We start from the raw sequence: 13,545 nt of genomic DNA, 5'->3' as shown, positions 1-13,545 counted from the left end.
GTGGTTGGTGCAGAAACAAGACACCTCCTGAATGGGCAAAATGTACCCAAGCCACCCCTAAGTATTGAGAAAACAGATATAAAGTGCAAAGGCATATATCAAGCTGCCATACAGGTAAATACTAAGTAAATGGATGCCTAAAATGCAATCATGGTATACATTAGAAAAGATCTTTTACCCCTGAGGAAGTCTCCAGTTGGAGACGTAACGCGTGGGGAGCCCTCCACCTCCTGACCACCTTTCCACCCCGTTTGTATGCTGCTATTTTACTGGCTCGCTGCCAGGTTACCTGTATTTTGCACTAGGGTTTGCCTCCATTACTTGTATCTAATGTATACCATGATTGCATTTTAGGCATCCATTTACTTAGTATTTACCTGTATGGCAGCTTGATATATGCATTTGCACTTTATATCTGTTTTCTCAATACTTAGGGGTGGCTTGGGTACATTTTGCCCACTCAGGAGGTGTCTTGTTTCTGCACCAACCACAGTGCACAACATGGTAGAGAATTGTATGTACTCTGGTACATTTTTAATTGATTTTAGATATGTGTTTGTGTTCAGTGCTTGATATAAATAAAATTTGCTGTATTTTTCTGAACCCATTTTGTCAGTGACACACTGCTTTTTCTGGTTTTTTGATTACTTGTTTTGAGTGTGTCGATCAGTACTTTTACTTGGCGTTACAATTGGCTGTGCAAGGTTCATTCTTTCTTTTGTACCTTACTGGAAAACGTTTGCAAAGCTGCTTGAGCCCCATTGGACAAAAGCCTTTAACTTAGTAGCTGCTGGCTCCCCTCTCCCAAGTGAGGCACTGCACGCCACAATTACCATCATAGCCAAACCAGGGAAAGATGCGACTCTGTGTTCTAGCTGTCGACCAATTTCATTACTGAATCAGGACCTTAAACTATTTTCGATGGTCTTAGCGACAAGACTGGCCCTTCTGTTGAAACGGACCGTCCACTCACACCAGGCTGGATTTATATTGGGGAGGGAGGCCAGAGACCACCAAGGCAATAAATTTGATACACAAAGCTCATTTAGAGAAACTTCCTCTCATGCTTCTCTCTATCAAATGTTTTCTCAGCATCTGTAGAGTCAACTGGTCTTTCATGTCTGAAGTACTTTGCCATGTGTACTTTGGTCGTGTGTTGTCTCTGTACTCCTCTCCTTTGGGTTCGATACACGTGAATGGCATTTTATCAGATAGCTTCTGCATTCAAAATGGTACATGACAGGGGGGCCCACTCTCCCGTTTACTATTTGTTTTGTCGATGGAAGCCTTTTTTGCGCAGGATTCACAACAATCCAGAAGTTTTGGGCATTACGATTAAAGGGTCAACTCTCAAAATAGCAGCCTATGCTGATGACCTGCTCTTTTTCATCTCAAATCCACAGGTTTCCTTACCCAACCTCATGTGGGAAATACATACCTTTTCTCTACTTTCTAACTTTCGAATTAACTGGTCGAATTCCGAAGTAGCTTTGACACCTAGCACACATGCTACTTCAATTCATATTTGCTCATGCACAAGGCTATGGTTTTCACAGCCTATGCATGAGCCGACTGCCCAGCCTGCAAAAGATAGAGCAGTTCCTATTCCTGCCTGTTCCTAGCCTTTTTTTATTATTGTCATTGGTGATGACACAAGGGACTTGTAGAAAGGTGCATGCTGCTTAACACTGCAGCAAATCTTCACATAATACGCAATGTATGCAGGAAAAGTTAATTCAGTTATTTGAGTTGAGGTTTTGAGTACCGTATATACTTGAGTATAAGCCGACCTGAGTATAAGCCGAGACCCCTAATTTTACCACCAAAATATGGGAAAACCTATTGACTCGAGTATAAGCCGAGGGTGGGAAATGCACTGGTCACAGACTCCCCCCCCCCAGTATACAGCCAGCCCAGCCTCCCCCCAGTTGTATACAGCCTGCCCCCTGTAGTATACAGCCAGCCCAGCTTGCCCCCAGTAGTATACAGCCACCCAAGCCTGCCCCCTGTAGTATACAGCCACCTCACCCTGCCCCCAGTAGTATACAGACTGCCCAGCCTGCCCCCAGTAGTATACAGCACAGCCCAGCCTGCCCCCAGTAGTATACAGCCACCTCAGCCTGCCCCCAGTAGTATACAGCACAGTCCAGCCTGCCCCCCATTAAAAAAAAAAAAAAATTAACTTATATACTCACCCTCCGGTGGCCCCGATGTGCACCGCTGCTCCTCTTCTGACTTCCGCGCCCGTCTTCTGTAAGATCGTGCTGGGTGCCGCCATTGCTCTCTCCCGGCCAACAGGCGCATAGTATGACGCGCCGCTGCTGACGTCATACTAGGCGCCGCCCGGGAGAGTGCAATGGCGCCACCCAGCACGATCTTACAGAAGACGGGCGCGGAAGCCAGAAGAGGACCCGTACGGACATCGGGGGAGCAGCGCTGCACATCGGGCCACCGGAGGGTGGGTATATAAGTTTATTATTTTTTAAGTATTTTTTAAGTTTTTTCAGCACGTATTGACTCGTGTATAAGCCGAGGGGACGTTTTTCAGCACATTTTTTGTGCTGAAAAACTTGGCTTCTACACAAGTATATACGGTAGTTCCAAAATGGACCAAAAGTAAAGGGGAATTTACATAAAGCAGATTTTTTACTGAATTTTTTCAGGGGCTTTCCGAAAAAAAAAAATCTAATTAAAAAGGGAAAAAAAAGGACTGTCTACAACAAATCTGGCAAAAGTGAATAGGTGCTACTCTATCTGCCCTGAAGTGGTTATTGGATCAAAACAGTCTAAATATTTAAATGTCCAATGGTCGGTCCAGCATGAAGTGGTCAACCATTTTTTAGGACATCTTGTTTGGATTCCTACTTTTAGTTAGCTGAAACCAATAAATGGACACATATGAAAAAAAAAAACTATTTATTTTACATGCTGCAAAAACAAAAATATGTAGAATATGAAAGTGGTTTGTTCCAAATGAAACTATCTTAGACAGCATTTAATTGTAGTATATAAGAATTTAGCTGTTAGATTTACAGGTCTGTGGCTGGTCCACCCCAGCTGTACTCTTCATCCTCTGAGCTGGAACTTCTTGCCCGATTAAATTTTTTGCGCAGTGCGTCATGCTCATATTCCCTGCAGAAGACAATCAGTTATTTTGCATATAAAACATTTTTATAACATTTTTGTTAAATTGTGACACCAGAGGTCTTTTACTGTATTGATTTTGAGGTAAAGCGATTTCTCATTTTACCTCCAAAAATAATAAAAATAACCCAAAACCAAGGCTGAGATCCAACTGTTTCTCCCTGGCTCAGAGGCTGTATTCAACTTTTTGGTTGAGGGCTTATTTTTCGCAAAAAGAGTTCTTCTTTTTAGTCGTATTATTTTAACCTTTTTTGTCAGTGTATTTGATGAATATATATTACGGCAAGTTTTTTTTCACGTTTTTATTTCTGCCATTCACTGTGCGAGTTCAATATTGCTTTTGATTTATTGTACAGATTAATACAGACAAAGCGATACCAAATATGTACTTTTTTTGTGTTTTGGAGTTTTATATACTTTGTTTTTTATATGCAACTGTGGTGATTAGTGGACTTCTAACTTATTTATTTATTATTATAAAATTAATTTTTACCTTAATTTTTTTTATTTTTTCCCACACTTGGGCTTGAACAAGCATTCATCCAATCGCTTGTTTAAGGCCTTAAACACAGCAATATACATATACATTTCAGTGTAATGTAATGTAAGTAACTGAGCATGCTGAAGCATGTTCAGTTAGTTACAGCTGGGTCTTGTCAGGAGGCAGAATTCGGCAGACAGAGGCCAGATCACCCGATAAGCTCACAAGGTGGGTTCTGATCCAGGGGCATTACACTAACTTGCCGCAGTCATCCTCAACCTTGCGTTTTTTGATCCGCTGAGTTAGTGCTGGGTCTGGGCTGTGATGACACAGCCTGGCACTAGCAAGACACTAGGTCCTGTGGTCTGCTTCTGACGCACTGATGTAGAAAGGAGGCGCTTCAGTAGAAGCACCCTTAAATTGCCACCGCAAAAACCCGATATGACGGTCATCAAGGGACTAAAACATATTTGTGAAAATCTGCCCATACTAGGTTGGCTGCCTATTGTCATCAGTTTTCTTTCAGGCACCACTGCTTAGTGTAGTGCACATTGCATTTTTTTTCTTTGATCAGATCAAGGCACAGTGAAATACATGTGTAAAGCACAATAGACTATAATTTATTAAGATTTCTGTTTGATGTAGACGGTCTCAGTTTTAGCCTGCACCTGGACCAGGGCTTTATAACCTGTCTGTACCATGGGAAGGTCTCTTCTCTAGACATAGTTATGCTGGGAGGAAGCACACAAGCAAACCCAAGGTACAGATTACCACGGAGAGAGTTTTGTGTGTTTAGTAGTTAAGGAAACCTACCGTGTTCACTAGGGCTCAGATGAGCAGGTCTTTTGTTTGTATTTTGTTTTTACAAAATATTGGGCCTGTGACTGCAACCGCTAATAAAGACTGGAAGATGCACCAGTTTTGGAACTATAAGTTTGTCTCTGTGCTTCTGTGAACTGTCTTTGCTCTCACCAGTGAGCTGAACCCCTACATTATGCAAATTAGTCATGTACCCATCAATGTGCAAATTTACTTAGGACTCCATAGAACTAGTCCTATGTGTCAAGCCTATTAAGGAGCCTGGCGTATTCACTAGACCAGCATTTAGAAATCTCCATTAGGGTATCTGCACATGGTCAGGATTTCGTGTGTAATTTTCATCGGTATTTGTAACCCAAAACTGAAACAGATCATTCATACCTTTTCTCTTTGTAGGTTCACTTCTGGTTTTGGCATACAAATACTGATCAAACCCCAACTATGTGATGTTAATGTTTCTTGAAACTACTTTAGCTAATTTGTATATAAGAGAATCACAGGGATGAGAATAAAATAAGTGCTTTTACATATGTTATTCTATGGTACCTGCTTTGATTCCACTGAGGACGGGGTTGCATAGCTGCTTCCTGCAACATAAAGGAATAATACATTTAACAGGTATTGTATAAAACTAAACTGCTCACACATGATTATACAAACAGATCCTGTATGAGACACCTCCAGTTAAACTTTTTATTTTTGGTTGCTTATTTGGAGATCTAAGTTTTTAGTTCAGCATTTCATAATACATCAGGCTCTAATTAATTTGTGACTTTACAGTCCACCAATTTCAACATAGGGAAAAAGCTTTTCTCCTTTTCCTTATTCACTATTAAAGTTTGATTGCTTAAGTCAAAAGGTGACAAAATATAATAATGCTTACCTTTGGAGGGCTGTAAGCACTTGGAGATAGTGATTGACCTTGGTAATAAGAAGACGGTTCAGTCGGTGACTGGTTTTCATGGTAAGAAGAAGTTTCAATAGATGATTGGCCTTTGTAGTTGTATGAAGAATCATAAGGCGTGCCAACGCCATGGTAAGAAGGAGAATGCTCAACAACTGGTTCCGAAGATCGGGCGAGTGCAGGTTCATCAAATTCTTCTTCCAGCTCCTGATCAGTGTAAGCACCACCTTCACCATCAGTCTCCTCATAGTCACTGTTGGCACGGCTGTCACAGCTCAGGTAGTCTGTAGACCCAACTGCTGAGCCATTCATAAGATCCAGAGGTTCATTAACTGCAGTCTCCGCCTGAAAAATTATAATACCTTTTAGATCTCTCAAATGAAACGGCAAGTGTTGCTCTAGTCTAAAAATGTTACCTTTTCCTCAGTAGTCCATATGGGTCTTGCTTGCTCTGTTCTGATAATCTCTTTCAAGCTGGGAAGCCATGAGTCACTGGCTCCACTCAAGTTAATGGTGGCTTAAAAAAAAAAAACAATCATTCATAAATAAATATATTACATAAATAGATAATATAATGATAGCAATACAAGACAACATGAAGAAGGGAGAAAGAAAAATGAGGTCACCTGTAAAAAGATGAGAACTGTTCTTGCGCAGTTTCACAGCTTGAGCATACAAACGCCGTGAACTCTTTTTGGATTCTGGAAGAAGCCATTGTCGCATTGCCTTTACCCCTTGTCTGTTTTCTGGGTTGCAGAAAACCACAATTGGGTAGAACTGCACATAATTTAAGCGTTCCACAGCCGCAGGTGTAATGTCCAAGAGTGCATGTTTATTCTAAAGAATAATGGAATCTTTTAGCTTTAAGAACAAAGAATTTTACCATTGAAATAGTTTTTATCCAATTAATTGGATGAATGCAACTAAACGTAATATAAATAACTCTTTGTTAACAATTTAAAAAAAAAATATTTTAAAGTAATTATCGAAGTTAAAAAAAAAAAGTCAATCATTATCTGCAGACTGCTCGTACAACTCTACTTCTTCCTACCTGCTCCGCTCCTGTTTGCAGGAAGTGGAGTTGTGAGAGCAGTCTGCAAATAATGATGATGGCTAGATGCAGTTTTCTGGCAGGGAACCAGGAATACTTTTATCAGCATTTAAAAGTAAGTGGAAGCAGTAATGTTAATTATAAAAGCAGAATGGGGATTTGTATTTAAATGGCTATGGGAACCTGTAATTAGGTTCACTTCAATTGCCCCATGGTCCACAAATGTGATCCAGCCTTGGACCTTTAAATGTGCTCTGCACCTCTGCTTGGTTATAGTGATGATGCCCAAATCCTAAGAGTGGCTGAGGAAAGGTGTTCCAATCAGACAGGATTGAGGACAAGTTTCTATGAAACCATGACCACAGGAGATCTAGCGCAGGATCAACTGTATGTAAATAAGTTGAGCAAGATTTATGTGATTTATGAACCAAGGGGTACCGTGAAGATCCTTTGCATTGTGTTTCAAAAAAGAACACAAATGCCATGGCCTGACAAAACTGAATTAGTAGTATATTGCTCATGTGTTATAGGCAATAGTTTTGCATTGAAACAAAATACCCTCATGGCTACATTTTTTTTTTTACTTACCCATATTGTACAAAATATGTCATTTATATGAACCAACTGCTAGTTACGGGAGGGTTCTTTGGTACCGAATATACAGTATATATAGGATCATGTGGTTAGGGCGTATCTGACCTCTACAGCTACAATGAGCTGCTGAACATTAACAATAGTACAAGTTTACAACAGAGGACTACAGAGTGCAATACATTTACCTTGCTGGTGTGCAGATTCATTTTAGAATATATTTTTATACTAGTTATAACTTTAATTTCTCAAAAAAAACACCCATGACATTAAATTAAAATGAAACATAGATAAGTTTTTGTAAACAATTGAGAGTTTTTAGTAAACTTTCTAATGTAACATGTAAAAGTCTTGATTGGTTGAGGACCAGAAAAAGAGACTACCAACATATTAACCAGTATACTGTGTATGTGCATATGTGCTAAACAATAAAAGAGTGTGCAGCATTTATAGGACAGGCCACCGATATTATAAGTTAAACATTCCTGGAAAACCCCTTTAATACTAGCGTCTTAGGACACATTTTTCATTGCAATTAGAAGTCTAACCACAACATCTGAATATTCTTATCAGACACACAAGTTCCATCAAACTTCTCACCCGTTCTGCAATCTCTTTCACAAGCTGCAGTTTGATGACTTTGGAACCACCTTCATCTCGTGAAACACTGTCTGCAAACAGAAAAGACTTCCAGTGATTGTCCTGCACCATGCATTTTCCAATAGAGATAAAAGTTGAGGCTACATTGGCAGTAATGACAGCAAGTTGACCCAGCATATGGTGGCAACATACTGGATGAGAGTTACAAATTTAAGTCACTTGCTCTAACAAAAACCTGAAGGACAAAGTAATCTGTAGAGTGTTAAACCTGCAGCAATAAGTTAATACCGGAAATATTAACCTTTTCTGTACAATATTTTTTTTTACATAAAATGTTTATTGGGTTTAAACCGAATTATACAATACAGGGAATTAATGATCCCGAAGAACCCCCAGGATAACAAGAGCGCACAGATGCAATTAAAAATGCAATAATACAAATTTTAAATTATATGGGGAGAGAGAGAGGGGAGTGGGGTTAAAAGGGGAAAATAGAAGAGGGGGAGGGATGGAAGGGACAGAAAAGTTCCTTTTTTTTTGCAGAAATTCGTTAGTGTGTTTGCCTCACATGGCCACAGCCATATTGCATTGGAAATTAAATCTAGTTATTTCCAGCACAAACTTACCTGCAGATTCAAACTCCTGTGGCATCTCGGCACAAAGCTTCATATGCGCAATGTCTGATATAGGACCGAGGATTACAACTGGTCTTTTGAAGCTTGCTGCAGAAAACATTTACATTAAAAATAAACAAATATACGTGTAATAAGAGAAAAGATGGAAAAGAAAAGGGCAGGAAGGTGTGTAAAAGATTGAATACTTATTATATATATCTATAACGAGAGAGAAATGAAAACATGTTTGGAGTGTAAAAGTATTATATATATTTAATTTTGGAGTGCCGCCTATTTATTTATTTATTATATATATATATATATATATATATATATATATATATATATATATATATATATATATATATATATATATATATATATATATATATATATATATATATATATATATATATATATATCTACCACCAGGATGAAGGATTGTAAACCAAGCACAATGACATACTGGTTAGTGCCCCCTCTGGCAGGTTCTGCTTTTCTTTTAGCTTCTTAGGACCATGTTTTTACAATGAAAAGGGTTCACAAATTATGCAAGTGAGCCTCAGGGGCTCCAGACTCCATAGATGTCAATGGAGCTTGGAGCCCTGAAGACTCATCAGCAAATACAAAGCTACAAGAAGAAGAGCATCTTCTGTCAGAGGGGGCACAAACCAGTATGTCAGTGTGCTTGGTTTACAATCCTTCATCCTGGTGGTAATAATTACAATAATTTGTTATATCTCTGATTTATATGTACAGATCTCTTATACAGACCAAAGTATTATGCAGGCCCTTACAGTCTTATTAGGACCAAAGACTGTAATGGCCTGCATAGCATTTCTTTGTGGAGTTTATAAAAATATAGCAAATAATAGTCAAAGTTTCGTAGTAGATAAGGTTGGAAAAAGATGCCAACTTATAAAACCATACAGTGATGATCATATATATAGAAGAATAAATGGTATTTCAATAAAAAAAGGAATGTCACTAATTCTACACAGTATGAGAAATGTATCTAATGTAATTTGACTTTTCAGTTTTAGGATGTTGGGGGGGGGGGGGGCAGTTAGACGTCAACACCAAGAGAGAAAAATTCATGGGGGTCCCATATCTGGCAACCCTGCCAATCCCTGTCTCCCTGCAATAGTCATGATAAGCTGATGAGATCCACTTGTGTATCACAGACCGTTGCATTCTAGTTAATAGGGCTGAGCTGATGCTTTGAACATAACCATTGTATAATTTACAATTATGTACTTGGTATAAAGTAAAGAAACCACAGGACTTTCTCTTTACAACCAGGATCCTGGACAACCCCTTTTGTTAATATGAGCCCTAGCTAAAATCATGGATGAAATTGGTCAGTAGAAACTCACCTTGCACAAAGAAGTGTGATAACGAATGTGAGAAATAACAAGACCATGTTAACTCTGTACTGACATTATGTGGAATTCAAGGTGGAATAGGTCCAATGCACCCAGTGTAGTAATACAAAGACTGGGTTTATCATGTCAGACTAAGGGAGCTTTGTTAGGAGGAAGTATGCAAAGCGTTTCTATAATACAGGCCTGACAGAAATTCATTTACCAGCAGCAGTTCATTAACCCAGCCAAAAACAGATTCACATACCTCCTCAAAAAAGTCTTATTCTTATACACATCAACATTCTACAAAAATTCTGATCTCCATCCAAGTCATATGACATGCAATTGACTTTTGAACTTTTAGCCATGGGTAAAGCTTTGCAATGCAGGTATGGAGTGGAATAGACGAAGGACAATGATGTTGCAGTTAATATAATGTGTCACAGTCCAGTGCTTCCAATAGTTACACCTAACGAGAAAGGCTATTTACAATTTGATGAAGCTGCTTTCATCTCAAATTGAGAGAGTGAACTCTGCACTCATCACATAGCTCAGGGGCCATTGGGCTCACACACGGAGCTACAAGTCTACTCTAATCATGCCACTGCACATTTTGAGCCCAGGTTCAGACTTTGTGCAGATTTGTGGTGCATATTGTGGACAGAAAACAAGCAGAAAATGACAAGCTCATCTCATTGTGAGCATGCTATGGATTTTCTTCCCGTTTTCCTAAACATAATCTAAAAAGCTGAAACAACTGGTTTATTGTCTTGAAGGGTGAGTCAAAGCCCATTCCTTTCAACTAAAAAACAATGATTAAACGGTAGTAATTTGTTTTCCTTGGACATAAGAAGGAGGTGGGATGGGGGAGGTAGAAGGCTTTCATATACTGTGGTTTTTTCATGGGTTTGCTACAACACATGCCCAGTTCTTGATCCGTGCAAAGGTGACCAGTATTAGTTGATAAACAAGGAAATGTTGGTTTGTTGCTTGTTTTTTTTATTAGCCCTTACAAATCCATCCCATCGCACTAATGAGTCTCAAAATGTACACACCAACTTGCTACATCATAAATCAATACTTTTTTAGCAGCACTACCGTATATACTCTAGTATAAGCCGAGGCCCTTGATTTTACCACCAAAAACTGAAAAAACCTATTGGACTTAAGTATAAGCCGATGGTAGGATATGCTTTGGTCACAGCCTCCCAGTAGTATACAGCCAGCCCGCCCCCTTTAGTAGCCAGCCAGCCCCAGTTTCCCCAGCAGATATAAAAAAAATAAATAAACTTACATACTTACCTTCCGGCGCCCCTGGTGCTTAGCACGGCTTCCTGAATCGCAACGTGGCTCCCTGCGGCTACCCTTCTGTCTTCTCTTTGCTGTAACAGGCGCATACTATGATGTCATCAGCGGCGACACCACTGCATCATAGTGTGCACCAGCAGAGTGTATGGTCACGCCTCTGCCAGCTGTTACAGCAGAGAGAATTTAGAAGAGGAGCCGGAAAGGTGAGTATGTAAGTTTATTTTTTTATTGACTCCTGTATAAGCCGAGGTGAGACTTTCAGCACATTTTCTGTGCTGAAAAACTCAGCTTATACAGGAGTGTATATACGATAAATCGATAAATCTGTGCATTTAACACGGATCATCAAACCAATGAGGTCATTTATGAGGCATGGCAATAAAATAATAATTAATACAATATTTAATAGCTGCACAATTCAATATTTCTTTCTTTCACAAAAAAAAAAAGTCTAGACTTGGCAAATGTACTTATGTTATTGCTATTTTCTTACATTAGGTGAAGCAGAATAACTACTTGGGGTACGGTATTACAAGATATGATTAGAAAAGAGAGAGTAAAAATGGATTGGTGATTTACCTTCCCGAAGCACCACTTTCTCATACGGCGGATACTTTGCTTTGCTCGTAATTGCTGACAAATCCTCTCTACTTTTCTTTAATATTTTTTTGGCTCCTCTCAGACCTCTCAGCTTCCAAAACTCAGCACGTGGTCCTGAAGATGATGGTTGCTTTAGGACATTTTCTAAGCTGGCGTACTGTTCTGCCCTGTGAAAGTGTGAATGGAAACTTTAAGATCGACTTGGAAAACCAATAAAAGGCAAGGTTGTGTAATTATCGTTGCAAACTTCTTACCGATTACGATTTGGTAAAATTCCCTTGTCCTTCTCGTTAAAATCCCGAGCAACACGTACAGCAAGCCAACTCCCTAGCTTCCCACGGTACATTGTGTCCAGAACATGGAAAATCTCACCCCGAGTAAAGCTCAGGCTGGATGGTGTATCTGCCTCATATTCAAAGTGTGTACGAATGTAGAAGGAATCACCCACATTGGACTTTATCATCTTCCGGTAAACTAAAAGAAACAGCGTATATTGTGTGTCCGACATTTTAAAACACACAAGTACAATAAAAAATGCAGCCACATTGCTTAACTTACTGTCTTCCTTGCCCTGTGTTAGTATTATAACGTCTTCATTCTGTGGCAGGTTCATCAGATATTGGACAGCATCTTCACGTGTCATGTTGTGAAAACTGGTTTCATTTACCTGCAAATGGCAACAGTAAGTAGTTGCATGCTGGAATCAAGAGAACACCCATTTGGTACCAGTCTGGAGTATACCTTACAGAGAAATGGTCACAACAGGTATTGTTTTGTAATAGGCGATTCACGCATCTCAAATATCAATATTTCTATTCCAAATATGCCTTCATTCAATCACCATATGGAGAAACAATACCCCTGATATTCTTTTTAAAAGCACCTCACCTTGTTAAGCAGGTGTTACTGAAGGAGCGGTTTGCAATTAGGTGCTTTCCTTTGGCTTAAATCCTTAACCATGCTGCTGGGACTGTTAAAAAGGGAACCTGTCACCTTCAACCAACTTAAGAAATCCAAACAGTAGCTTATATATAACTATACAGGTGTCTGAATGTTTCCAATTTGGTTCATGTACAATGTAGCTGTGGTGTAAAAACAACTTTTTGTCCCATGTTTTGTATCAAGGAAGCGGGAGAGCTTTTTGATTTAGTCAAGCACCTAACTTCCTCAGGGGCGCTCCAGATTGGACCTCCGCTGTGCTTCCAGCCCTATGCCACTACTCTCTAGTTTGAAAATCCTGTGCATGCGCAGTACTCATGATGTTTTGGTGTACTGAGCATGCGCGGAAGTATCATGCTGGAAAGAAGTGAGGGCTGGAGGCATGAAGGTCCTATCTGATTTATGTATGATACAGCTTGATGCAAGCTTGAGTAGCTCCCTGCGCCTCCTTACAGCTGCTTAAGCTTGCATCAAGCTGCATCATACATGAATCATATTAGAAATATTCAGACACCTGTACAGTTGTCTGTATAGTACAGTCTGGGGTTTAGCTGGTTGGAGGAGAAACATGACAAGGTAGCCACCTCCACTAAGTTAGCTAACATGCATGGCCTATAAAACTACCGCTGTTCTGGAAACTATATTCTGTAGGAGGAAATTTTCATTAATTTCTTACCATGGATATAAATACCGTACATTGGGGAAGATTTATCAGCAGTGTCAGAGCAGAACTGTTCTAGTTGCCCATGAAAACAGCTACTACTAAAATGATGTTGATATATAGCAGTGATGGCAAACCTTTTAGCGACCGAGTGCCCAAACTGCAACCCAAACCCCCCTTATTTATCGCGAGGTGCCAACCAAAAATTAAAGCAGCAAGTTATTGCTCACTGTTTTTCAACAACTTTCAATCAGATTGGCCTCCTGAGGACAGCAACACAGTAGAAAGATGGAAAATTTGCATCACTTTAGCTTCTTTCCAGTGTCCCTCTGTACACAGAGAATCCTCCAAAGATAATTCGGCCCCGTCTACTCATTCTCCCTATTCCTACAGTTCGAAGTAGAGAAGCAAGTATCAAAATATGTCTGAAAGCAGCCTCTTTTAAGTGGCTTGCAACTGCAGGAAGATT

At 39.6% G+C, this 13,545-nt stretch overlaps 1 protein-coding gene across 3 annotated transcripts in view; it reads right to left on the bottom strand.

The window, feature by feature from the left end:
- Nucleotides 1-2,927: 2,927 nt before the first annotated feature.
- The window catches only part of TJP3 (tight junction protein 3), a 45,943-nt gene continuing 35,325 nt past the window's right edge, over nucleotides 2,928-13,545 (bottom strand). For all 3 annotated transcript variants that reach the window (XM_072113020.1, XM_072113028.1, XM_072113012.1), the window contains exons 12-21: nucleotides 12,035-12,143; nucleotides 11,731-11,950; nucleotides 11,456-11,643; nucleotides 8,217-8,312; nucleotides 7,591-7,661; nucleotides 5,975-6,185; nucleotides 5,765-5,865; nucleotides 5,328-5,693; nucleotides 4,991-5,031; nucleotides 2,928-3,132 (exon numbers count right to left, since the gene is read on the bottom strand). In XM_072113020.1, the coding sequence (XP_071969121.1) occupies nucleotides 3,030-3,132; nucleotides 4,991-5,031; nucleotides 5,328-5,693; nucleotides 5,765-5,865; nucleotides 5,975-6,185; nucleotides 7,591-7,661; nucleotides 8,217-8,312; nucleotides 11,456-11,643; nucleotides 11,731-11,950; nucleotides 12,035-12,143 (1,506 nt within the window). In that variant the 3' untranslated portion in view covers nucleotides 2,928-3,029. The remainder of the gene's footprint in view (nucleotides 3,133-4,990; nucleotides 5,032-5,327; nucleotides 5,694-5,764; nucleotides 5,866-5,974; nucleotides 6,186-7,590; nucleotides 7,662-8,216; nucleotides 8,313-11,455; nucleotides 11,644-11,730; nucleotides 11,951-12,034; nucleotides 12,144-13,545) is intronic.

This window comes from Engystomops pustulosus, chromosome 1 (assembly GCF_040894005.1).
Source record: "Engystomops pustulosus chromosome 1, aEngPut4.maternal, whole genome shotgun sequence".
Classification (NCBI taxonomy): Eukaryota; Metazoa; Chordata; class Amphibia; order Anura; family Leptodactylidae; genus Engystomops; species Engystomops pustulosus.
This window is presented reverse-complemented; position numbering and strand designations above follow the sequence as displayed.